Source organism: Ovis canadensis, chromosome 3 (genome assembly GCF_042477335.2).
Source record: "Ovis canadensis isolate MfBH-ARS-UI-01 breed Bighorn chromosome 3, ARS-UI_OviCan_v2, whole genome shotgun sequence".
NCBI lineage: Eukaryota > Metazoa > Chordata > Mammalia > Artiodactyla > Bovidae > Ovis > Ovis canadensis.
The window spans coordinates 218,068,148-218,095,080 of record NC_091247.1 but is presented as its reverse complement, the minus strand read 5'-3'; the positions used below and the strand labels follow the sequence as shown (position 1 = coordinate 218,095,080).

Below are 26,933 nucleotides of genomic sequence, written 5' to 3'. Positions count from 1 at the left end.
TGCTTCTCCAGCTGAAATGGTCCCCAAAACCATGGTCTGCACGCATTTCTTCTCCCTCAGCAAACACGGATTTCCGTCCTGAACTGAGCTCAGGAGAATTAAGAAGCTACCCACATTTGTTTTGTTTTGTTTTGTTTTTTTCCTCCTGGAACATTTGGCTCCTGGGAGAGTCCTCCATTGGCTTTTGGCTGTCAGAGAGGGTGAAACCGCACTCCTGTCTCTGATTCGGAGTGGTTTTCATTTCCTCTGTGCTAACTGCGATGTGAAGTGATTATCACATTCCAGCGTGGAACATGCGAAAAATCTGTAAAAACAGCATTTACACCTTGGCTTCTCCTGTGCCAGCAGGGGAAGGACGGGCAGCATGGCGACATGTGAGCTGCCAAGGTAACTGAACGCGGATGGTGGTGGTGTGTGATGGGCAGGCATTGCTGTCAGTCGTGCACGGGCTTGGCCAGAGGAGAGGAAGCTCGGGCAGCAGGGACCATCCCGAGCCCACTTCCTGTACCCACGATGCAGTTGGTCCCCTGGTTGTTAGTTACAGAGCTTCAGAGAAGGCAGCTTCACCAAATTCCTCGTGCATTTTCAGTCAGGAAGTTCGCAGGTCTGAGCTCCACCTCTTCATTGCCATGGGAGTCACTTTGGTTTGTTCTGTTCTAAAAAGAGATTAAAGACTGCCTGGTTGCTTTTGCATTTGGGACTGCACGAGGGGTGTCACCCTCTCTACTAAACTCTGTTCTGAGTGAGGCCAACCCCTTCCTCTGAAATTCTGGACTAGCCAGGAGAGGTGGGGTTGAGAAGATATACCCCTCCAGGGGTACCCAGACGGTTGGATGTTTCACACACCGAAAGGCTTTTCTATTTTGTTATTAGAAGTCGCTCAAGCATCCCAACTTTCCCCAGCTCTGTAACGGATGACCCATAAGTAACGATTTTTTTTTAAACTCATTTTTATTCTTGACTGCACTGGGTCTTTGTTGCTCCACGAGGGCTTTCTCTGGTTGCAGGGGGAGAGGGCTACTCTTTGCAGTGTGTGGGCTTCTCATTGCAGTGGCAGATGTGGGCGCGGGCTCCAGAGCATGCAGGCTTCAGTAGCTGTGGCTCCTGGGCTCTGGAGAGCAGGCTCAGTAGTTGTAGAGCAGGGGCTTAGTGGCCCCGCAGCATATGGCATTTTCTCGGACCAGGGATTGAACCCATGTCCGCTATGTTGGCAGGTGGATTCTTAACCACTGGACTGCCAGAGAAGTCTGTAAGGATCTCTTTTTAAAATGTAATTTTATGTAAGCAAATAGCTCAATGTATACATTTTCATAAAGTTGTAGACTCTTAGAGCCGGATGGGAACTTTAAGTTATTTAAGAGGCAGGAAAATTTTTCCAACACCAGAGTTCCTCAATGTTGGTGTTAATACCACGTTTCCTCCTAAGTCAATGCCATTTCTACCTTCTTTAGACTCTAATTGATTGCTTTTGATATTTGGCACTAATTTTCTGGTGTATGCTGATACAGAATACTAAAAACTAGTTGTTACCCTATATAAGATCTAGGAATTGTGCATAACAAGATATCTCTCCCTTCCATACGACACTTTAAATGCTTTGGCATCTATCGTCTCATGTAAGAGATGCTGTCCTATATTGCATACATAGGCTCCGTCCTATACATCATACACAACACGACGAGTTACCTCCTATTCTCATGGGACAGATGAAGAAACCAAAGCACAGAAAGTTGGTGTGGCTTGCCCAAGATGCCACAGAGAGTGAGTGATGGAACCCACGCTCTGGTTTTCTAGCCACTGAGACCTGTGGCTTCTCCACTCTATGGGGCTGTGACGGCAGCAGGAGGGCCAGAGCAGATACTCAAAATAAATACGAAGAGAAAGAAAGCAGAAATGAACTGGAGAAACCACAAATGGTGGATTGGGAAGAAGTCGAAGAAAAGACACCAGCCCTGGCTTTCCTCTCCTGCTTTCATCACTGCTATGCCCCAGGGTGGCGGGGACCTATGGCCAGGACAGTCCTTGTTCCACGATACCCCCGAGCCCCAAATCCTCATCAGTGGGCCAGGAAAAACTCTTGAGTAACAAAGTATACGTTTTTGAAAGTTGGACCCAAGGCCATTGTCTGATCATCGTTAAATCTGATCGTTCATCCAGCTTCTTTCTTGGGATGAAGTGAATAGCAGAGACTTCAGGACAGGAACTTTGTGTTTTACTTTATCTTTGTAGTTTTATTTCATTGTTCGGGCTGTTGCAACAAAACACCACAAACTGGTGGCTTCAGCAACAGGAATTTGTTGTCTCCCGGCTCCAGAGGCCAGATGTTCTGAAATCCAGGCGTCGGCAGGGTGGGCTGCCTGCCGGAGATTCTTAGGGGATTGTGTTTGCTGACTTGTTCTTCACTTCTGGTGGCTGTCAGCCATGCTGTGGTTCGTAGGTACAGCACTACCTCTCTGCGTCCATCTCCACCTGCCCCTCGCCCCCCGTGTGCATTGGCGAGATCTTGTTTACAAACGAGGTCAGATTCTCAGGTCACAGGGGTTGCTGTTTCATCACTCAGTCTCTGTGACCCTGTGGACTGTAGCCCCACCAGGCTCCTCTGTCCATGGGATTTCCCACTGGAGTGGGCTGTCATTTCCTTCTCCTGCGGATTGTCCATCTTCCTGACCCAGGGATCAAACCCGAGTCTCCTGCACGCCTCTTTACCGCGGAGCCACCTGGGAAGCCGTGACAGCGGCTAGGGCTTCAGTACATCTTTTGGGGACGACTCAACCCATGACCTCAGCCAACACGTCACAGGCCTGAGAAGAGAGTGACTTGCAGATGACCGTGAGCAGGGCTCAAAATACTTGCAAAATCAGTGGAGGTAGTCTCTCTTCTCCTGCCCACCCACTGTCCACCTCCCCAGCACCTCCCCAGCACCTTGGCTGAGTCCCCTTTCCTTGAGTAGCAGCAGAATTATAGCAAGAGCTGCCGTGGGCACGTCTTTATTTTGTGCTGGACACGCTGTTCAGTGCTCCGTATGTATTGCCTTGCTCAGTTGACACAAATTGCAAAGCAACTCTTCTCATTCCTGTGTTATAATTGAAGAAATGGAAATGCAGTGGTTGGGTATCTTGACAAACCTCGTAGGCCCCCAAGTAGCAGAGTGGAGGTGCTCCGGAGCTGGGGGCTCTGCTACTGATGGGGGCCTCTCTCCGCTCTTTTATCCCCTTCCCAGCAGGAAGCTTGTCCTCACTTTTGCTCCACACTAGCTCTCACCGCCGGAGGGCTGGAAGGAACTCATAGACATCCATGGGTGGAAGAGGGTGGAGCCTGCCAGCCTGTACCTGGCTCCGTGTGTTCAATCCACTGGTCCTCCGAGGAGACTGGCTTGGCAGTAGTCCAGTCGCTCAGTCATGCCTGACTCTTTGCAACCCCATGGACTGCAGCACGCCAGCCTTCCCTGTCCATCACCAATTTCTGGAGCCTGCTCAAACTCATGTCCATAGAGTTGGTGATGCCATCCAAGCATCTCATTCTCTGTCATCCTCTTCTCCTGTAGCCAGAGACTTACTGTGGTGGCAGCATCGTGAGCCCACTGCCAGCTTCCATGAAGGGCTGTTCTGGAGGACTGGAGGGGTGAAGACTTTGTAGGCACCTTCCAAACAATTAGGCCACATGGGTCACTGGCTTCTGGGCCCAAGGCAGTTTTGTGCAGAGGTTCGGGGCACAGGCCCTGGGGCTCATGCCCGGGTGCAGACCTCAGCCCGGTTGGGCCTCAGGCGTGCACATGTTACACTATCACCTGTCCCAGTTTAATCATCTATAATGTGGTGGTAGCACTTTTTTCCCATGAAGCTGTTACGAGGATTAAACAAGTGACTTCACATAAAGCTCACGTTGGCACACAGGGAGATGCTGAAGACAAGCTCTGATTTATCATCTGGGCTTCTCTGGAAATGTCTCAAAGGAGCAGGGTGGCACACAGATGAATAAAAGGTGTCCCCTGCTTCTGTGATGGACTCACCGATTCAAACATTCTCAGGACGGACGGGGTCCTCCAAGCCCCGCGGGCTGCCCTACCTACCCCTTTCCACATGCACACTCAACGCTGGGGTCCAGGGTTCTGGTATCTGCAAGACCCAGAGCATGAAAACAAAATCTCATGGAGCCCCTAGAGGTGGAGAGAAGTGGGGAGCGATGAGCACCCACTGCAGACCTCTCAGCCTCCTCTGGGCCCCCCTCAAGCCCTGCTCCTGGGATGAGAGTGACTCCTACTGGTGAGTGGCTGGATCGAGCTCCCCTCCCCACATTCCTGAGAGGGAAACTGAGGCCTGGCATGGCAGAAGGGGAGGGAGGACAGAGATGTGGCCCAGTCTCCCTCCGCATGTCAGGTGTTAAATACCAAGTTAAACACACTGCCCTCTTGGGGAGTGGACCCAGGAGAGCGTATTCACCGGGGGTGAGGCTTGACTGGAGGGTTGTACTGTAGAGAGCAGACCACTCTAAAGGAAGCAGCGATTAGCAAACGCCTCCATCAGGGCCTGACCTGCAGCTCTGTTGTGAAGGATCCTCTTTTGTTAGCTGGAGGGAGGGAAAGGGGTGGCCCTTCACGGCTGGGGCTGCCAGGAAATGAAAGGCTGCAGTTCTCACAGGCATGTGACATCCAAGGGTTTCGTCACTCCCTGACAGGCAGTTATGACAGCCGCTCTCCGAGGAGGTGAAAATCGGAGGATCCCCAGAAAATGATTGCAGCCCATCGCCAGCGTAAATTGGCTCCTAATTAAGGGATGTTCTCTATTAATACACATTAGTTCAACTTTCGCCTTCAGGTACCGAGTGGGGAACTGATGAATATTTATTGAGTGAATAAAGGAGATAAACCTGCACATAGCATGTACACCAGCCAACTTCCTTCTCTTGGAAAGTCTCTCTGCTCCTGCTTTCCAGAATGAAAGCTACGGTCCCAGGATGCAGATGGGGAAGGTTTTGGAGGCAGCCTTGACTTTGATCATCTCATCTTCATCCCTGTGGGATTAAAACCCACTTCACGGTCCACAAACAAGGATTAAATACGATCGCGAGAGAAGACAGAGAAAAAGAAACTCAACACACGTTTTCTCCTTCTTCCCCCCTGTTGTAGCTCTGAGTTTACTTGCTCAGCTTTTGTTTTGCTTTTAGGGGACGGTTTACAGTTCAAAGCATGAAGTGTCCTTTCAGATTCCAGTGCAGAGTGGGTGTGAACCACCTCATCCAGGTAGCAGGGCGGCGGGCGTGTTCATGCGAGGGGGTGTGGACGGCATCTGTAGAAGTACGTGTTCCCGTGCTTATGAACTTATCACTTGCAGCCCGTAGTTCATTGCAGGTAGCACACACAAGGTACACACTTCACCGCTGGCCTGGAGCTCCGAGATGGAGTCAGGGAATGGTGACTCAGTGTGGTGGAGAGTGTAGTACGTGGGGCACAAGATTCCAGGGAGGAGACACTGTAGAGATGGATCTGGATGTCAGGGTCAGGGAGGTCCGGAGCCCCAGCTTTGCAGCCGATGCACAACCTTTGTTACGGAGCCCGGATGCTGCTTTCCTCAGGTGGGGGGTGGGTGGCCTTCCCATCTTGCTCTACACGCCATCTCCAGACCCTCTCATGCCCTCTCTCCAACATGCTGGTGCTTCTCAGCTGCACCCCAAGCTGGGCCCCAAGCTTGGACCGTTCTGTCTGGCTGCCCCCCGGTCACAACCCCCTCCGGTGCCTCTCAGGGACCTCAGATTCACAGGGCCCCTCAGGAGCATCACCTCCTCCTACGTCGGCCCTCTCTTCCTGGTCCTCATCTTGGGGTGTGAGGTCACCCAAGGAACAAGCCCCAGTCCCGTCTCCTTGGCGACTCTGGTGATTCTGCCTCTTCTTGGCTTGTCCTCTGCCCTGACTTTGTCCTCCTCTTTCGGGTCCCCCTTTGGCCATCCTGGGCACATTGCCCATCTCTTGCCTGACTCTGCATCTGCTCCGCACCCCACCCCTCCTCCCCCCACCAGCCGCCCCTGGCTTTGGTCTGTCCTCACAGCAGCACGAACCCGCATTCTGAAGTGGCGGCCGGACTGTGCTACTCCCCTCCCCAAACGCCTTCAGTGGCTTTCCCATTATCACTGCGGAAGGTCCCACCTCCTTGCCAGGACTTAGATGGCTCTGCAAGCTCACACCCCAGAGCGCTGTTCTCTGATGTCCTTCCCCTCCACTCTAGCTACGCTCACCTGCCTCCCTCCCCTCATCACCTTCCTTCATCACTGTTCCTTCAGATCTCACCTTAGATGCCACCTCTTCCAGGAAGCCTTCCCTGACTGCACTCCCTCACTTAAGTCAGACTTAGCTCTCCCCACTCTCCACCATATGATCCTACCCATGTCGCAGATCCTACACCAGTCACAGTGTGTAGCACTCTGTACTCACTGGCTGACTTCCTCGTTGACAAGTCCTCCATAAACTTTGTGAAGGCAGGGGCTCCGTCTGTGCTGTTCACCATTGGATCCCAGCACCTAGCATAGGAGCTGATACCTGTTAGAGGTTAGAAACCTTTTGTCCTATGAATGATCACTGTGACACGTACTTTTCGGGCATGGACAGTGTTATATGGATGGTGGTAGTGGTCCAATTGATAGGTTGCATCTGACTCTTGCAACACCATGGACTGCAGGCTTCCAGGCTCTTCCATCCATGGGATTCTCCAGGCAAGAATACTGGAGTGGGTTGCCATTTTCTTCTCCAGGAGATCTTCCAGACCCAGGGATCAAACTCAGATCTCCTGCATTGCAGGCAGATTCTTTACTGACTAAGTCACCAGGGAAGCCGGTTCTATGGATGCTGGTGTTAAATCATTATGGCGCCCTTCCTTTTACACTGGTTGGGACTGTCAGTCACACAGGATCCCCTAAAAAGGAAGTCTCCGAGGCTATAGTCATCATCCCCCAACCCAGAGAAAGGTTGCAGGTAAGCTGCCCCAGAAAGATATTCACCGCCAAGCAGCAAAGGCAGGACTGCAGAGAGACAAGGACAGTTGTGCAAACTGGGGAAGCGATTTTCAGATAAACAAGTGTGTGCATACTCAGTCGCTTGTCTTGTCTGATTCTTTGCAACCCCATGGACTGTAACCCAGCAGACTCCTCTGTCTGTGGAATTCTCTATGCAAGAGAACTGGAGTTTGTTGCCAGGCCCCTCCGCCAGGGCATGTTCCTGACCTAGGGATCGAACCTGCATCTTATGCCTATCCTGCATTGCAGGTGGATTCTTTACCATTGAGCCACCTGGGAGGGCATACGTTTAATACCCTTCTGAACACGCAAGCCTTAAGTTTCAGAAAGGGCTGGGGGAGGTCAGGGCTGTGCCTGGGCTGTGGGAATTCTGTGCACCTCTGTGGTGGGAGGAGGAGGCAGAGAAACCGTGAAGTCTCCCCTGAAAAACCTCACTTGAAGCACAAGAGTTGGAGGTTTGCATCAGTTCAATTTGGTTTAGTTCAGTTGCTCAGTCATGTCCGACTCTTTGCAACCCCACGAACTTCCCTATCCATCGCCAACTCCCAGAGTTTACTCAAACTCATGTCCATTGAGTCGGTGATGCCACTGAGCCATCTCATCCTCTGTCATCCCCTTCTCCTGCCTTCAATCTTTCCCAGCACCAGGGTCTTTTCAAATGAGTCAGTTCTTCGCATCAGGTGGCCAAAATATTGGAGTTTCAGCTTTAGCATCAGGTAGTCAAACTATTGGAGTTTCAGCTTCAGTCCTTCCAGTGAAAATTCAGAACTGATTTCCTTTGATGGACTGGATGGATCTCCTTGCAGTCCAAGGGACTCTCAAGAGTCTTCTCCAACACCACAGTTTGCATCAGATGTTGGTTTGCATCAGCTAGTATATTTTTTTTCCCACTGGGCCTGATGCTCATCGTTGGCTGATGTGAGCAGGAGCTGGGCAGGGGGTGTGTGGTTGTGCCCAGACCAGCGATCTGAACCACCCTGAGGCTCTGGCTCGCAGCCCCAGGCTCTCGGGAGCCCCAGGCTCTGGCTCAGGGGCCAGCGCTCTGCAGGGGGATGTGACTTCTCGCCCAGCTTCTCCTGAGCCTCCTTTATTCACAGTTGTCTTAGGCGGCACTCTCATTCCCTCTTCTATTTATAAAGTTCACAATAAGATGCTCCCTATTCCAGGGGGGAAAGAAAGTCAAACCAGCGGACTGGGCTGCCGATACAGCCAGGCCCTCAGGTTCTGTCCACAAGGGCAGCTCTGGTGGTTTTACTGGAGGCTTCCCTGATGCTCGGCCAAGCCTGTGCTCATCCCCCCTTGCTTCTTGTGGCTCTGCTTCAGCATCAGAACCCAGAGCTCTGGCCCTGCCCCCGCCTTTGGAAGGTGCTACGTGTGCCCTAGTCCAGGCAGTCGGGCTCCATCCTAAGCCCCAAGGAGTCTCGGCCCTGGCCTTCCTGTATGTTTTGCTCTGTTTCCCCGGGCCCTAGGTGGTTACCAGGTAGCATGGAAAGAGCTCAGAAGCCCGAGGCCCTGACTCTGGTGCCATCTGCCCTCTGCCTCTCAGTCACCCGTGTGAAAAATGCCTGAGTTGGTCCTCGTCTATCCCACCTGATGTGTGCGTGCTAGGTCTCTTCAGTCGTGTCTGACTCTCTGCTACCCTGTGGACTGTAGCCCACCAGGCTCCTCTGTCCGTGAGTTTCGGGGAACCCCTGAACTAGATGGAGACCAGATCTTGAGCACCTTTGGAAAGGGGGTGTTTCATGCAAGCTGTAAACCTTGCTGTGGCTCCCCAGCTGCCCCAGGCGCCACCCCGGGCAACTTTGTGTTCATTTCGCCTTGACTAGGTTGTCAGCGGAGATGGAGACAGCTCATCGCCATGCTCCACGTGGCTCCCCTTCCAGACATGCCCACGTGTGCTGGACTCGTGCTGCTGAACACGAGAGATGTTTTCCCCTCTCGGTGGCAGGTGGCGCAGAAAGTGGAGGTTTGGGAGGAAGGGAAAAGGAGCCGCCCGTCTGGGCTTGGTGGGGAGCTGACCTCTCCTAGGGTCCTGACTTGAACAAAGGGTGATAGGGAGGTGTTTATCCAGGCTGGGGAGCAAACCTTCTGGAAACCTCCGCCTCCTCTTCTGCTCCCCGCCTGCTGGCTTAGCCGCCTCCCTTCCCCAGGCTGGGGCTTCTGCGCTGCTGAGAGCCAGGGCTCTTTCTTTTTCAGGCAGGAGAGACATGTCGTTGTTGTTCAGTAGCTCAGTCATGTCCGATTTTTTGTGACCCAATAGACTGCAGCACAGAGTTTTCTCAAACTCATATCCATTGAGTCAGGGATGCCATCCAACCATCTCCTCCTCTCTTGCCTCCTTCTCCTCTTGCCCTCAATCTTTCCCAAACACTGGGGTCTTTACCAATGAGTCAGCTCTTTGCATCAGGTGGCCAAAGTATTGGAGCTTCAGCATCAGTCCTTCCAGTGAATTTTCGGGGTTAATTTTCTTTAGGATTGACTAGTTTGATCTCCTTGCAATCCAAGGGACTCTCAAGAATCTTCTCCAGCACCACAGTTCAAAAGCATCAGTTCTTAGGAGCTCAGCCTTCTTTATGGTCCAACTCTCACATCCATACATGACTGCTAGAAAAATCATAGCTTTGACTATACAGACCTTTGTCAGCAAAGTGATGTCTCTGCTTTTGAATACACTGTCTAGGTTTGTCATAGCTTTTCTTCCAAGGAGCAACTGTCATTTAATTTCATGGCTGCAGTCACCATCCACAGTGATTTTGGAGCCCAAGAAAATAAAGTCCTAGAGAGATGAAGGGCTCACAGTTCAGGTGGCTCTGGGGGAGGCAGCCTCAGCTTCTTGGTTCTGGACTCTGCAGGCCTGGGTCTTGGAGCGATTCCAGTCTCGAGCAGCTGCGCCTTAACCCCCAGCCACTTGATACGCCATAGGTCTAGCCTGTTGTGAACGAGTATGGGATGGAGGAGAAGAAAGAGAAGGTTTGAGTCTCAAGTCTGTTAGTGCCGTGCTTCTTTGTCTTCCCCAGTGTGCACTGCTGGACCATTATTTCTGAAGTGCTGGGACCTGGCTTATCTCCCAGGATCCAGGCTGAGCCAGGATGTTGTGTTTCTTTGGTACCCTGGCTGATGCCAGCGGCCGAGTGCCAGGCCAGGGGCCTGGAGGAGGGAGAATGCCACAGCCAGCCCTGCCATCATCCTCTTCTGACATCTTACCACGGGCCTTGGAGACCCCCTTGTTACCAACTGCAATGGCCTCTGTCTCACCTGACCGATCGATGGCAGCTTCATCAGATGCTGCTGGTGTTTTGTTTTCCCTGATGCTCTCTGCTCTTCGGGCTCCCGTGTCCTTCCTCCCACCACTCCTACAGCTCTGACTTCCTGGATCCTTCTTGCTTCCCCCATGAGTGACGCTGACCCCTGCTCCCCATCCCTGGGTGACCTTTTCCTCCTCCATGTCTTGAAACATCCAGACCTGCACTCCTGGCTATGTTGCTCTTCCTCAGTGTTCGGCAGGCCCTTCAAGTCCTACACAACCCAAACTATGCTCCCTACGGTTACCTCTGAGCTTGCACATCTGTTCCCACCCCAAGTGCATCTCCCCTCCACTCAGGCCAGAAGTCAGGAGTCACACTAGCAGCCTCCCTACACTCACCTCCCCGGCCCCAACCCAAGAGAATCTGTCACAGAGTCCTGCCGAGCCTGCCCTGTTCACATCGTTGGCTTGCATCTCCTCCTCCTTCTCTCGCTGCCTCTGGTCAGACCCTCGCTGTCCTCTGTCTGGGCCCGCTGCCCCGCTTCTGTCCCTGCCCTGGCCAGGCCACCCTCATCAGGGCAGCCGGATGCCTGTGCTCCAGAAGGCCACAGTGGATGCTGGGGGGACGAATGCATGAGTTCTGGGTGGGGATGCTGGCTCAGAGGAGCAACGAGGGTGCCCATTCGGCAGCTGCTGGACATTGTGAGTTAACATCGGGGCTCACCATTCTCGTCTGGCCTTGGTGGAGACTGTTGTTGTTGTTTAGTCACTAAGTTGTGTCTGGGCTTCCCCAGTGGCTCGACTGGTAAAGAATCTGCCTGCAATGCAGGAGACCACAGTTCAATTCTTGGGTTGGGAAGATCCACTGGAGAAGGGATAGGCTACCCACTCCAGCTTTCTTGGGATTCCCTGATGGATGACACCAGGGAAGAAGGGGACAACAGAGGATGAAATGGTTGGATGCCATCACTGACTTGATGGACATGAGCTTGAGCAAGCTCCAGGAGTTAATGATGGACCGGGAAGCCTGGTGTGCTACAGTTCGTGGGGTCGCAAACAGTCGGACATGACTGAGAGACTGAGCTGAACTGAAGTCATGTCCGACTCTTTGAGAACCCATGGACTGCAGCACTCGAGGCTTCCCTGTCCTTCACCATCTCCTGGAGCTTGCTCAGACTCATGTTCATTGAGCTGGTGATGCCATCCAACCATCTCATCCTCTGTTACCCCTTCTCCTCCTGCCCGCAATCTCTCCCAGTGTTGGGGTCTTTTCTAATGAGTCAGCTCTTCTCACCAGGCGGCCAAAGTATTGAAGTTTCAGCTTCATCATCAGTCCTTACAATGAGTATTCAGGGTTGATTTTCTTCAAGATTGACTGATTTTATCTCCTTGTTGTCCAAGGGACTCGCAAGCAGTCTTTAATCCAGGGCTAACTTTTTATCACTGAAGGGAAAAAAAAAACAACCAACAACTCTTCAGACTATTCAGGATTTATGAGGTTTTCCACTCTGGTCCAGAAGGACAAGAATTCTTCCTGGCTCTATGTGAGTACCATAAAGTAGTCCCTTTATCTTTTTCTTTTTTTAGAAGTTTTAAAATAATTAATTAATTATGGCTATGTTGCGTCCTAGTTGAAGCGCCCTGGCTCAGTTGCCCCAAAGCACACGTGGTCTTAGTTCCCTGACCGGGGATCGAACCTGCGACCCTTGCATTGAAAGGCAGACTCTCACCCACTGGACTGCGAGGGAAGTCCCAGCAGTCCCTTTATCTTGTTTGCAGGTATTTTCTTGATCTCACGTAGTGTCCTAACAGGCACGATTTGGTCAGGCTTGGCTGAAGACTGCAGGGACTCTCTCCAGTTCTCCAAAGCCCCCTCACTGTAGAGCCGTCTGCCCTCCAGCGCTCTGCCTTGCAGCCTCTAGCTGCCTCGCTGTCCTGACTTGCGTCTTTGTCTCTTCCACCAAGGAGAGATGTGCCACTCTGCCTCTGAGTTTTCCCGTTCCCCACAGCGCAGCTCAGACACACCGGGCAGCAGGCTGGGTCATCGTAGGCCCGCCTTGTTTGTCATCTTTCAGAGATCCAGTTTTTCACTGCCTGGTGTTCAGTGTCTCAAAAACTGTTATTTCGCATGTTTTCTCCAGCTTTTAAACTGATCTTCGGAATTGCCTGGGAGTGCTTTGAAACACCCAGATTCCTGGGATCTGCCATTGGCTAATTCGAGGCCACTCTGGAGTAGATCTGGGTATTACTGGGTGGCTAACAGTGTTCCCTTTCTAGCTGGAGCATCTGTGTTTTCAGTCAGTGCTCACACTGGGAGCCTCTGATTAAAGGAGTCAGTCACTTCTGCTAAGAATCCGAGTGGAGAGATATTTACTAATATTAAAAGCAAATGAGTTTCCGGGAACTGAGTGGAAAGTGTCTGGAGGAGTCCATGGAAACCAGACAAAAATCTGGATTAAGCAGATGTGGCTTTGGTTTTGGCCAACAACTCGCGGATGAGGATAAGATGGTTGGATGGCATTACCAACTCCACGTACATGAGTGTGAGCAAACTCCGGGAGATGGTGAAGGACAGGGGAGCCTGGCGTGCTGCAGTCCCTGGGGTCTCAAAGAGTCGAACATGGCTTAGCAACTGAACAGCAACAACAGCAACTTGTGATTTTCTTTGTGACTTAAGACTCTGTAGCTTGTTTTTCTCCAGCCATTGGTGTATCAGACAGATCATGCGGCCAGAGTCTCTGTGAGGGACCGGCTCTGGGATCCTGACCTGTCCTGCCATGGGGGCAGAGTCAGCTTCTCTGAACCTTGGCACTGTTACCTGCAGCTCTCTCTCTGCACCACTTGGGTGTGAAGAGATTGTTGGAAAAGCGTCTATGAACACACTTGAATCTATACTTGAAGCCACTTGTAGACTCTACAGGTGAAACGATGGGGCTTAGTAAATGCATTCTGTACTTGCAAGATATTTCCTTCTAGAAATCCTGGGAGATAGGACACTTCTCAGTAAAGATATTTGGAGCACTACCGAACCCTCCAAAGAATGTTGAATATTGTTCAGAGTCTGGTGGTTATTTGTCTTGGTTTTGTCTTTCTTCCTGCCACCTCTCTGCCCTGTCAAAGGGAAAGAAAGGTCTCTGATTGCACGGTGGGAAGGAACCTTGCATAATATATTTATGAAGGGCAGCATTGACCCAGATGAATGCAAGGATGCTGTAATCAACATGTCTTTACTGAGCCCCAGCACTGTGCCAAGTATGAAGAGAGAAACAGCGACACGGAAGATCGGCTTACTGGTCTGAAGGAATCTGCTTCTTGGTTGTAGACTCAATACCTACATGCGTGCGTGCTCAGTCATGCCTGACTCTTTGCGACCCCACAGACTAAAGCCCCCCAGGCTCCTCTGTCCACAGGATTTTCCTGACAAGAATACTGGAGTGGGTTGCCATGCCTTCCTCCAGGGGGATCTTCCAACCCAGCGATTGAACCACATGCCCTGCATCCCCTATATTGCAGGCAAATTCCTCACCACTAAGCCGCCAGGGAAACTCCCAGTGCCCACAGCTGTGAGACAGTTTGCATGAGACCCTTTGCCAACAAGACGGAACAGTACGTAACCAGTAGCTTCAGACCAGCAGATGCCATGGGAACTGAGAAGCAGCAGGAGAGACCAGGTGTCGAGGCTGGAGAAAATGACGGACTTTCCGTGATGGGCATGTTCCTGAAGACAGCAACTGCATAGTTCTCAGAAAGCTCTGGGGAGGAGGGGCAGAACGGTGGCCAGAGAACAGACAGCGTGGAGGGTGAAGACCGGAGTCCAGTAGGCAGAGGAACAGAGCTCTAAGAGCAGCCAAAGCCACCATGCCCGGTGCCAGAGAAGAGCCCAGGGAGCATCCCAAAATAGCACCAGGGTAGAGAGTCAGATGGCCGGAGATGGACGCCGTGTCCTCCTGCACCGCGCTTCAGAATTTCCTCTGAATGTTTATACACAAGATGTCTTCAGTCATCACTGAAACCCTGTAAAAGTCTGGACACATAATTATTGCCGTTTGACAGGGAAGGAAGCTGGAGGTCAGAAAGGTTAAATGGAGTTTGCATCATAACCTGAATAGGGAAAGAGAGGATGAAGACCAGAACCCACAGGTGCCCTGTGTGCGTGTGACTTGTGCCTGCTACCCTCTGTCTCCATGGCGACCCCGGCTGAGCGTAGAGTCACCTGCCTGGCTCAGATCCCACGTGGATGCTGCGATCCAAATCTGGGATGAGGGCTTAATCCAACTCTGGGCAAGATGAGGGTCAGGGGAGGAGATGGTCTTTCTGCACATCTGTCTGTAAAGGAAGCAGAGAGGAGCTTGGTGGTGTCCTTCCAGTCAAAGGAGAGACAGGCCCCTGTCGGCTTGGGGAGGGGAAGGGGGGCGGGGAAAGGGAGGGAGGGGGTGGGGCACATGGCAGGTCTGCTGTTTGAGCCCATTAAGGAGGAAGAACCAGGAGCCAAGCAGCCAATTAACCTGACATCCCTTGCAGCCAAAATATCTGAGGATATAAGAAGAAAATTTAATATGTGGAGGCTTGGGAGAAAAGTGACTAATAGCTGGAAAACAGCCCCAGTTTATTTAAAAAAAAAAATAGGTCAGACCCAACAGCTCCAAAAGATTCCTTCCCAGCAGTTCCAGATCTGGGGGATGGAGGCGGGAACGCATGGGGGCAATGCCCGCCCTGACATGGGGCAGGTGTGGCTATTGTGCCGCAAAAAGATGGCCTGGTGCCGCCAGGAAGCGACGGGATGCCATGCACGCCCTTGGAGTTGAGCTGCACTGTGACCCTGGCCGTGGCCATAAGTTAGGGGCTGGCCCAGGCCACCCAGCCTGCAGGTGGCTGAACCCTCACCGAACCCCAGGCCTTTGGCTGTGAGAGCCAACGTGCTTTCTGTAAGCCGTGGCTGCCTCTCCTTCAGATGACCTTGGCTGGCTCTGGCATTGTCTGGGGATCGCAGTGGCCCTGAGACAGGGCCGGGCTGGCCTCCGAGGGCTGCAGCAGGGGGTCACCGAGGGATGAAGAAGGTGGGCAGCTGCCCCCAGTCCTGCCTGGACCAGGCTTTGTGGGTAGCCCTGGAGGAGCTGGTTAAAGTGCAGGCTGGCCGTCCTGACCCTTGGAGGATCAGATTCTGTCAGTCTGGGGAGGGGCCTGAGCCCCACCCTAAGGTGACTGATGTAGATGGTCCTCAGTCAGTCAGTCCCCAGGTGATTCCCCTCAGAACGCTGCTTTCTAGAGACAACTATAGCTCTCTCAGGAAAAAGGGATGCCCCAGCTATTAAACTGGTAGTACTAGACACCCTTCTCTGTCCATGGGATTTCCCAGGCATGAGTACTGGAATGAGTTGCCATTTCCTTCTCCTGGCGAGCTACAAGTCTATGGGGTCTCAAAGAGTTGGACATGGCTGAGCATACACACACACACGCATGCAGACACCCTTGTTGCCTCTTAGAGATTCAGGATTCGTTTTTAGCTAATTAAAGGCTTAAGAGGATTGCAATTAAGAAATCTCTTTATACTTTGTAGTCTATACATACAGCAAATTGTTACATTGTATATGCCTTCAACTTCCACAATGATATATATCAATTTGATTTCAAGAAAGCGAGGAAAGAAAAGAAATTTCTTTGGCTTTTTTTTTTTTTTTTCCCACACTCAACCACAGAACCCTTGATTCCAGGAGTATATCTTCTGTGGAAAACAAAGTGAAAATAATTCAGCTGCAGACAAGCGGTTCTCAGTCTCTGGACGCAGTAGAGTCCGGGGTGGAGGTAGGAAGTTTGTTGGGATAGACTGCGGGGCCCCACCCACCCCAGAGACTCAGTGTTTCCTGTGAGGTCCGGGTACTTGTGTTTCTTACAACCCGCCAAGTGGTGGCTGCTGCTGCTAGTGGTCTGGGGACCATCCAGCGAGAGCCACCCTGAGGCCCCTCTGTGAGCCACTGGGAGAGAGGGAGGGTGGGAACTGAGAAGGGTGGGCAGCAAGACCCGGGGGTAGGGCATTCTTGGGAGCATAGCCTTGCAAGGGGCGTGAGTCTGAAGTTAGAAAAAAGCATGTAGGGGTGGGCTTTGCTGAGATGCCAGAGTTGCAGTCAGGGACAGCATGCAATGGGCTTCCCTGGTGGCTCAGATGGTAAAGAATCTGCCTGCAATGCAGGAGACCTGGGTTTAATCCCTGGGTCTGAAAGATCCCCTGGAGAAGGAAATGACAACCCACTCCAGTATTCGTGCCTGGAAAATTCCATGGACAGAGGAGCCTGGTGAGCTACAGTCCACGGGATAGCAAAGAGTCAGACACGACTGAGTGACTAGCGCTTTCACACCATGCACTGGAGAGATACCAGTCTGTGACAGGATCAGCGTCTGGCCTTGCCCCAGGGGTCTCTGTGCCTTCAAAAAGCCAACTCAAGGGAGGTGCGTGAAAGTGACTGTTGACAAATGAACAAGCACAGGGGCCATGCCTGGGGAGACAACTCTGCCTTGTGGGACCAGCAGCTTCTGGACCCCTCTTCCCACCCATCCCTGGGTTGTCAGGCTTCTCATCGCAGGGTGAGGAGCAGGGAGCTGGGTCCTGGCTTCCACTGCACTGTGTTTCCTTCCAGAGTGATGGGGGCTGACGTCAATATTCCTCTGCTGATACCTCCTCTTCCAGCCCAGGTGATAGGAACCACGGGTGCAGCAGTGGAACCAGGCCTGTCTTTGACCCAAGGCAGGCAAGAAGGCTGTGTGTCTGTGGTGTGGTCATGGCAGTGGTGGGGGACAGGGGAGGCCCCGGTTCCCGACACAGCCACGCCTGCTTGGGTGCTGCCCGACACACACCCTTAGGATGGTCCCCCTGCAGTGGAGCTCTGATCCCCTTCCTAGAGGCAGACAGATGGTGCTAGAAGATCTTGCTCTGGGTCACTAACCAGCTGCATGGACCACGGTCAAGATCACAGTCTTGGGAGTCAGTACGGATGAGGGGGAGAAAAGGGTGACCCAAGGCTGGTTAGGGAGAAGATGAAGACAGCTGGGAAGGAAGAGGCTGTGAGACCTGGGCCAGGAACCCTCCTCCTCCCACGCCCTTCTCTGCTCCCCCTCTGGTGCCCCACCCCTGCAGGTCCTTTTCTGTCCCTCCGCGGGGCCTCAGGCTGGGCAGGCGGCTGCGGAGGACAGGCTCAGGTTAGAAAAAGCTCTCCTGACATTTAGAGACAGAGCAGGATTTGGCACCTCCAGTGGCGCCTTTTGTTCTCAGGAAAATCGTTTGTTCGGCTTGGGCCAGCGCCAGTGACAGCCATTTATAGCCCAGCGGGCTTAGGTGGCTTCAGCTGCCTGGTGCAGAAAGGCTGGCTGCCCCCTGCCCCCCCACTGCCTGCAGGCTCTCGGCCTCCCTGCTCTTCACCCTCCTTATCTTCTCCCTCCTCTCTCCACCCCTCCCCTGTTTCCTAGAGGTCCCAGTTCTAGATTTGCCCACGTGACCTTAGACACATCCCCTTCCTCACGTAGACCCCAACTTCTCCTGGAGTTCGCTGTCCACTCATTTTGGAACTTAGTCACCTTGGCGAGGTGCCTACCTGTGCCAGCCTCCACCGAGGGCTTGTCCTCTGCTTCCACACGGCCTTTGACCCTCCCCACCAAACCCCAGGTTGGGCTTCCTGCCTGGGCTGGCTTTGCTACCTACTTCAGAGTGCAGAGTCTGGCTCCCAGCAGAAGCTGTCAAGCTTGGTGGGACAGAAGTGATGCAACCACAGTATTGGGGTCAAGAGCACGGCTTTGCTGTCAGACAGACAATAACTGGTTCATGTGTTGGCGCTGTTACACACTAACTCTGGGCTTAGGAAGTGATTGAATTTTTTGAGCTTCAGCTTCCTCACCTGTAAATTTCATTACCTCATTGAGTTATTACGAGGCGTTTATGGGATATCTGTGAAGTGCTTAGCATAGTGCCTGGCACACAGTGGGCTCTCAGTCACTGTTAAGGATCACCACCATCACCACCATCACTACCACCACCATCATCACCAGCACCATCACCACCGTCATTACCATCACCATCACCACCATCACCACCATCACCGCCAGCAACACCATTATCATCTACCCTCATTTTCAGGTGGAAGTGGGGCTAGGTAAAAAATTCTGTCTCTGAATCCCCAGCCCTGCCCATGGAATTCCCACCCACCCTTTGAGGACCAGCTGGACACCACTTTTGCAGGGAGCCCTTCTCCAGTCTCCAGCTTCGGTGTTTCCACAGCCCTTTATCTAATATCTCAGCATTTAGGAGCCTGGGCCTGTTGACTGCAGTGGAATGCGGTGGGCCAGGGAGACGACGGGTACTGGTGAGAATCTGTGCTGAAGACGCCCTGGGAGAGGCCAGACCTGGGGGCAGGTCACAGCATCCGAGGAGTCCTGATCCGCAGTGGGCACTAAGAATAGAAGACAAAGTCGCAAATCCTCTCAGTGGAAGGTGACCCTGAGCAGACTGGGGAGCAGGCAGCAGTGGGAGATTTTCCACAAGAGCAGTGCCCTGAGCCCAGGCCCTGTGGAGGAGCGGGGAGGGCAGGGCAGGGCAGGGCATGGCCGGAGACAGCCACATGGAAATGGTTACCAGAACCAGACAGAGCCTCAGGGGGCCCCGTGGAAGGGACCTTGGACTCAGAGTAGAATGGAGCTCAGGAGTGCAGGAGGCCCCTGTGACCTTGACCACGCAGCAGCCTGGTTCAGCTGGAACTTTTTTCTCTTAATGTATTTAAGTGGAGTCAAGATTGGGGCAGCTTCATGCATGGAGCCCTCTCCTGCATTAGAGTTGACGACGCAGCTTCCTGAGCACAGCATCCTCTGGACACGAGAGGCGGAGCGAGGATGGCTTTGTTCCGGTGCCCTTGTCTGGTTGCTGGAGTGCGGCGCTTGGGTTACATGTCCTCAGAGCAGGGGCCGTCACAGAACCAAAGGCGTGAGGACACGTCCTCCTGAGCCTCTCCTCCATGCCCCCTGGTGCCTCCATGGTCCCCAGAGGAGGCTGCTTCTCTCGCTGCCCCATCCTCACCCCCTCTACCCTCTTCCCTGGGGTCTCTCCCAAGTGAACCTCTCAGGCCCCCTCCTCTGCAGATGGCCTCCAAATCCAGAGAGCCAGCCTAAGCTTCCATCTGAGGTCTGGGATCACGGTTCCAGTGTTTCTACTTTCGGCTCTTCACAAAACTTGTACTGGTTCGTGGCGTACATTTAAATATACGTGAACCAGCACAAGGATGGAAAGAATGAACTGTCCACAACCCAACACGCTGAGACAGTTGCCGCCGACTCTAGACCCTTCCCCAGGCCTCCCCTCCGCACTCACAGGCATGAAGAGGCTTCAGTTCTAAAAATGCTCTCTCTTCTCCCACTGGCGCTCTTCAACCCACAGTTCGTCACGATCACATTTCTGTTATTAAACACTCTTCCGCCACATTTGAAACGGCTGTGTAGATGCTCCGTGGTTTGTACAATCAGTTCTGTTTGGTGAAAACCCCAGGTTGGCTCATATTCTTTCTTCCTTTTTTGTCTTTATTGAATTTTGTTGCAATATTGCTTCTGTGTTATGTTTTGTGTTTTTGGCCAAAAGGCATGTGGGATCTTAGCTCTCTGACCAGGGATCAAACCTGTACCCCTTGTACTTGAAGGCAAAGTCTTAACCGCTGGACCACCAGGGAAGCCCCTGAATCATTTTCTGCCATGATGAATAGAGTCATCACCAAATTCTTACAGCGCCGTGCTTATGATTATCCACGATTCTTTCCTTAGGATATATTCCAAAAAAATGGAATGGCTGTGCTAAAGGATTTGTGCTTTTTACCACTTTTAATGCATTTTGTCAAACTATTTTTCCCAGAAAGTCTCACTAGCACTGGAAATATCCAAAAGCACTTATTTTTCTGCAATCATTACAAATGCAGTTTTAGGGTTTTTGTTTTTTTTTTTTTGAGTGGGTTGGGAGAGAGTTGTGCTTATTTGGAATTTAAAAGTTATAACTTTTTCGTGTTCACTGGAAGTTATCTGGTTTCCAGAGAGACTGAAGTCCTGGCAGCATGTTAATTTGCCATTTGTGGTGATCCTCATGGGAGTTGACCGTAAGATCCTCTGTTCAGTGTTACGTTGGAGAGGTTCTTCTTGTTCTGGCTGGCTTGTAACGGCTCCCTCCATTTGAAGGGGTAAAGAACCTGTCTGCAATGCAGGAGACCCAAGTTCGATCCCTAAATTGGTCGAGAAGATTCCCCTGGAGAAGGGAGAGGCTACCCGTTCCAGGGTTCTTGCCTGGAGAATAACACGGACAGAGGAGCCTGGTGGGCTGCAGTCCATGCGATCGCCAAGCACCAGGCACGGCTGAGCAGCTGACACTTCCGCCGTGTGAAGGATATTAACCTTCGCTGCCACGTGTGTCAGAGGCGTGCTTCTCACTTCCCCATTGACCTTTCGGCTGTGTTTATGGCATTTCCCAGCTGGGACGATGTCACCGCCTGCCTGCCGGACATCTTTCCTCATACGGTGCAGTGACGTGTCCAACTGTGCTGACTTGCTTATTTCTCTTTCCTAGTCAGCCAGGCTTGAAATGTTGGAGTCATCTTTGCAGCATCTCTCTTCTCCCCTGCCTTCTGACAGTTGCCAGCTCCTGTGGATTCTATTTCTGCGATTTCTCTGGCAGGCAGCCCCTCTGACACCACAGTGGCTCAGTGGCTCATTATCTGGACTTTGGAACCGGGCTCGGAGGCTCGTACTTTGCCTCCCAGCCCCACTTTCCCCCACATCCTTCCTCCTTGCCCGCTCTCCGCGCCCCCCGCCCGCCCCCCGCAGGCTGCCAGCACATCACTCTTCCTCAAGTAGAGCTCAAACCTAGAGGTCCCCTGTTGCAAACCACCAACAGCTCCCTCTCAATCTCGTATTTATTTACAGCCTCTTAGTCTGGCTGTAATTTCTTCCAGTCCGATCTCCCAGTATCCCGGCCTTGTTCCCCAAAGAAGCTCCACTGCTTCTCCACCCTTTGCCTATTTGCTGAAGCCACGTCTTCCTGGAACTCTCATGTCCTTCTTTTTTTTTTTTTATTTAGAGAATACTTTATTAGTTTCTGTAATCAAACCCATGTAGATAAGACCTTACATATTTAATACAGTGTGTTACCCCTGTACAAATGGAAAAAATTATGTTTAACGTTTCTAGACCAATATGGCTGTTAATTTCTGTACAATGCCAACCCAACACGGTACAACTGGGATACTTTTTCCAAAGTTGACAGCACAGCTAAAGTTTCCAAAAATTCAAATTATATATATATGTATATATATAGATTTATTTATTTATATAAAAAGACCAATAGCAGTATGTTATGCATCAATAGCAGCAACAGCTTTTCCAAGTTCTGCAGTCATCTGAACTCTCATGTCCTTCTAAAACTCCCTCCCGTCATCCTCAGCCACCAAAATCCATGGAGAAAGCCCCACCATCTCAGGTCTCTCTGAATATTCAAGTTGAAGTGACTTCTCTGTACTTTGAACCTACACCCTCCCCCATTCCCACCTTCCGCCACCCCCCTGCCCCAGCCCAGAGCAGTTTGCTTGAGTTTTTCCTGTAAAACAAATCTTCCTCCACCATCCAGTGGAGCCTCAAGGGTCTCCGGCTCCCACTAGATCGAGTCCTTTGAGGGCGCAGTACTTGCTGGTCTGTTTCTTCCACGGGACGCACAGTGCTCACGGCTGCCAAAGTTCAGCGGGTGTTTGTGAAATGAAACAGGCAGTGATGCCTAGAGGTATCATACCGCTGCTGTTCCCCACCCCAGCGCCCTGGGACAGGGCACCCTGGCCGCCAATAGGCAGGTCGCAAGTCCCCTCTCTCTGGAGGAGGCTGAGCTAGGCTGACAGCCTTGGCACCAAGGCTTGGGTCACAGTCAACTCCTTATCCCCTGGACCTGTGATTATTGAGATGAACGGCTCTGAATCCATCCATCATTTGCCTTGCGATGCAATGGGAGGTACATGTGGCACTTTGTAAGTTGGCACCAGGGAAAGAATCTCATGGAGCCTGTGGCAAGGACCTTGGACTCAGAGCTGCCTGGAGCTCAGGGGTGCAGGAGGCCCCTGTGACCTTGACCGTGGGAGAGCCCAGTCCAGCTGGGACTTTCTATCTCCTTAATATATTTAAACGGAGTCAAGATTGGGGTCAGCTTCATGCACAGAGCCCTCTCCAGCGTTAGAGGTGACTCTGCAGCCAGCACGGGAGTGTGCAATTGACACAGTCTATTTTTAGCCTCCCAGAGACCGTGACCAACATCCCAAGCGGAGGGTGGGTGCACCTGCTGCATTCTAATGAGGCAGCCCATTGCCTCCCCTGCCAGACAGCCCGGGATAGCACCGGCCTGGAATCTGATGTTGCTAAACTGGGAAGTCTGCTTATTTCCCAGAGGCTGTAGCCTAGATACACCAGGAAAATGGGACCATCACCACCCACTGAGCTCGCTCCCCTCCAGCCCAGGGCTATGGGAAGTCTTGGGGCTATGTCTGCAGGACAGCGGAGGGGATGCACTCGGATTTCTTGATCTTGCTCTGTCCTAGGACCTCCCTGTTTCCCTTGCTGAAGAGGAGTAAGTCTGTGTTGACCTGGCACACAGATGAGAAAACTGAGGCATAAATAAGGAGATGTTAGTGTACTCGGAATATTGTTACTACTACTACTGATTGTTGTTGTTGTTCAGTGGCTAAGTCATGTCCGACTTTTAGTGACCCCATGGACTGCATCACGGCAGGCTTCCCTGTCCTTCATCATCTCCTGGCGTTTGCTCAAACTCATGTCCATTGAGTCGGTGATGCCATCCCACTATCTCGTCCTCTGTCGTCCCCTTCTCCTCCTGTCTGCAATCTTTCCCAGCATCAGGGTCTTTTCCAATGAGTTGGCCCTTCGCATCAGGTGGCCAAAATATTGGAGCTTCAGCTTCAGCATTAACTAACCAATGGTAGTTCATATAATAAAGCGCTTACTATATGCAGAAAGTGTTCTAAACTCTTTATACATATTAACTCATCACTTAAAGTAGACTTTTATAAATTCGGGACACCTGGATTTCCTACACTTTGGGAAAGGCAATCTTCTCCTGGCAGAACCATGCTTCTGCAGCGAAACCTGAACTTCTGGGCTCCCATCTCCTCCTCTGCCCTCCCCTTAGCCGGTGGAGGAGGAGGGACTGGTCAGTGCTGGGCAGCAGCTGAGGGGGGTGGAACTGAGCTGGCTGTCGGGTCAGGGAACCAGGGATGGGCCATGCACTCACAGGAGGTTGTCTATCAGTGAGGGCACTCACAACTCAGAGCAACTTCTGCTGAAGTTCAGAGTCAAACAGTGAACCAGAAGCTGAGGGAGGGCAGACAACAGGCGTGAGAAACCAGAACCCAAGAGACCTTCATTTCGGGGGCTGGGGGCTGCCTGTGTGCTGGAGAGAAGTCCAGGGGCTTGAACTGCCTAAGAACACAGGTGGGGGTTGTTTTCTTCAAACACATTCATGGTGCCCTGGGCCCTTCTCTGAGCCCTTTCCAGATACCACCGTCCCTAGTCTTCAGGACGGCTCTACGAAGTGGGGACCTTTATATTCCCATTTTAGAGCTGGGGAAACTGAGGCGCCAAGAGGTGAATACCTCTGGCCAAGGTTGTGCAGCTGGTGAGTGGCAGGGATTCATGTTTAAGGGGGCTGGCCCTTGGGATCCGTACTCCAGCCATTCTGCTATGGAGCGCTATGTGACGCTATTACCTCTTTCCCTTCATTCTCCTCTAAGGAAAGGTTATTGTCCCCATTTGACAGATATGCAAACTGAGGCATTCATGGGCCCAGGTCACCAACTAATAGGAGACAGAACTGGGTTAAATTCAGGGGGCTTCCCTGATGGTTCAGTGGCCAGTACAGGAGACACAGGTTTGATCCCTGGGTTGGGAAGATCTTCTAGAGAAGGAAATGGCAACCCACTCCAGTATTCTTGCCTGGAGAATCCCATGGATAGAGGAGCCTGGGAGCTATTAGCCCGTGGGGTTGCAAAGAGTCAGATACGACTTAGCGACTAAACAACAGGTAGGTTTGGCTCCCAGGTAAGCACACTGCCACCCACACAGCATGACCATCAGCTTGGGGACACCATCCCTTTGTCACCTTGGCTGGTGGGGCTGATGGAAGCTGGACTAGGGGAGGGGAGGGAGAGAAAGAGGGAGGGCAGAGTCTCAGAGGGCAGGAGGTGGCCACTGTTCATGCCTGCCCCTCCTCTTTCCCGCAGGTGAGCAGCCCCCCCTCTCAGCCCCCACAGCCGGTCGTCCCAGCCAAGCCTGTGCAGTGTGTCCACCACGTGTCCACTCAGCCCAGCTGCCCAGGACGGGGTAAGATGTCCAAGCTGCTGAACCCGGAGGAGATGACCTCGAGGGATTACTACTTTGACTCCTACGCCCACTTTGGGATCCACGAGGTACGGCGTCCTGAGCTGGTGGCCAAGCGAGGCGAGCTGGGTCCTGCGGCGACCGCACGTTTTCCTAGGGCAGCATCCTGCATGCAGTTCTCTGCTGTCGTTAAGGGAGGTCTCCCCGAGGCTCAAGGCCAAGGGCCTGTCTCCATCCTGGGGGCTCCCCAGGTAAGAGATCAGGGCCAGGCCTGGAGCCGGTGAGCAAGGGAAAGCATGTGTCTGGGTGTTTCTCAGTCGGAGAGGAAGAGACGCTTCTGGGGTCCTTGTTTTATGGTCCAGCATCCTCGCCTCTTTCTGAGCCTGAGCCTGAAGGTCCAAGAAGACCAGACATCCTTGGTCCTTGCTACCAGATGCTTTGCAGCTGGGGTCCTTCTGGCATCTTGATGTGCTGGCTTCAGGCATTGACGGGTCCGCAAGTTCTCCCTGGACCAGCGAGCATCTCCAGGGAGGGTCAGCAGGCTTCCTTGGGAACATGGGTCTGTCTGACACCCTGATTGATTCTTAGGAAGTTCTTATGTCTAAAGGCTGTCTTCTTCCATAGCAGGGGAGATTGATGATAGCTACGGAACAGAACAGAGCCTCCTAATGAGCGCTTCCTGGCTGCAGTGAGGGGGCACAGGCAGTATTTCTTACCTCCCTCCCCCACCATCTCCAGCACCTCCTCACTCCAAACAAACAATGGACATGAGATGAGCCAAGCGCGTACTCAGGGCTGGCCGCTCTTCTCAGCAAGCTATCCGTGTCGTTGCATCAAAGCCCCAAGCACTCTATGAGGGAAGTGTTTCTATGATCCCCCTACAGTACGAAAACGTTTTGAAAAAGGAACAAAGGCTCGCTTGCTATGCAAATGCTTTTTCAAAAGAAGTCTCCGAGCTCCCCTTTCAATTAGATGCTTCTGTAAACCCTTCCTGTATCCAAACAGTGACGCTGCATTGCCAAAAGCGTGTTTAATAAGTCATAGGCAGCTTTTTCTTTTTCTGAGTGCCTACTCCATTCATGCTGGGTGTTGCTCAGGGGGAGTTTTATGTTACTGACTCATTTATTCCTCAGGCCAACACTACGAGGTTGGTATTATTATTTGTCCCCATTTCACAGATGAGGTTATATGACCTTAAGAATCTTATCAACTTCCATTCATCTTTGCTAGTTCCTTGGTGCTCAAGCTGATACTTGGCAGAGCTAGAAATGAAACCTTCACGTTTGTGGCCCCAGAGGCTTCACTCCTAACTTCTAGGCTATATAACGTTTTAAATGGGTCTTTCTTTCTTTCTTTCTGGAAACTTTGGCTGTGTTCCTGCTGGTCCCTTTGCAGTTTCCCATGGAGGTAGAGGGTGAAGGGGTTTGACCCCCTCTGAAGATGGCTCTCCACATCAGAGCATGGGGCCTGCAGGGAAGGGGCTGGGCCTTGTGTTTAGTTCCAGGGTTCCGGGCAAGGGAGCCCTGGGCAGCTGAGCCTGCAACATTTGGCAGTTCCCACTGGGGTTGGGAAGCTCACCTTCTTTGGTGGCTCAGACGGTAAAGAACCTGCCTGCAATGAGGAGACCTGGGTTTGATCCCTGGGTCAGGAAGATCCCCTGGAGAAGGGAATGGCAACCTGCTCCAGTATTCTTGCCTGGAGAATCCTATGGACAGAGGAGCCTGGCAGGCTACAGTCCATGGGGTTGCAAAGAGTTGAACACAACTGAGCGACTAACATTTTCTTCTTTCTTTTCTATCTGGGTGGGGATGGTGGATGGAGCCCTGTCCTAGGGAGGCAGGAAGGGTGCTCTCAAGAGCTTCCCTCCTCAGGACCCTGCCTCTAATTAAAGGACAGGCCTGGGACTCTGGGTACCTGTCTCAGAGCAGGATCTTAGGAAGAGGCAGCAGTTCTGAGTCAGGCTTCAGTCATGTCAGACTCTTAGTGACCCCGTGAACTGTAGCCCACCAAGCTCCTCTGTCCATGGGATTCTCCAGGCAAGAATACTGGAGTGGGTTGCCATTTCCTTCTGCATTGAAGGCAGATTCTTTACTGCCTGAACCACTGGGCCAATAGTTCTGGGGGTCCCCAAATGCCCCCCTGGGCCCCCTGTTAGGGACCAGCTGACTGTGGTGTGCCCCTCCCGGCTGCCCCACTCCCTTTGGCCCCTCCACCCACCACAACACATGTGGGCAGGATGTTCTCTCTGAGCTGTTACACCTCTACGATTCCTTCAGGTCAGGGTTCCCGCCTCTGACTCAGGCTC

The 26,933-nt window shown here is 52.3% G+C and overlaps 1 protein-coding gene across 1 annotated transcript in view; it reads left to right on the top strand.

Annotated features, from left to right (window-relative positions):
- The window catches only part of PRMT8 (protein arginine methyltransferase 8), a 70,106-nt gene that overhangs the window by 5,059 nt on the left and 38,114 nt on the right, over positions 1–26,933 (top strand). The window contains exon 2 of the mRNA XM_069586516.1: positions 24,532–24,717. Within this exon, the coding sequence (XP_069442617.1) occupies positions 24,532–24,717 (186 nt within the window). The remainder of the gene's footprint in view (positions 1–24,531; positions 24,718–26,933) is intronic.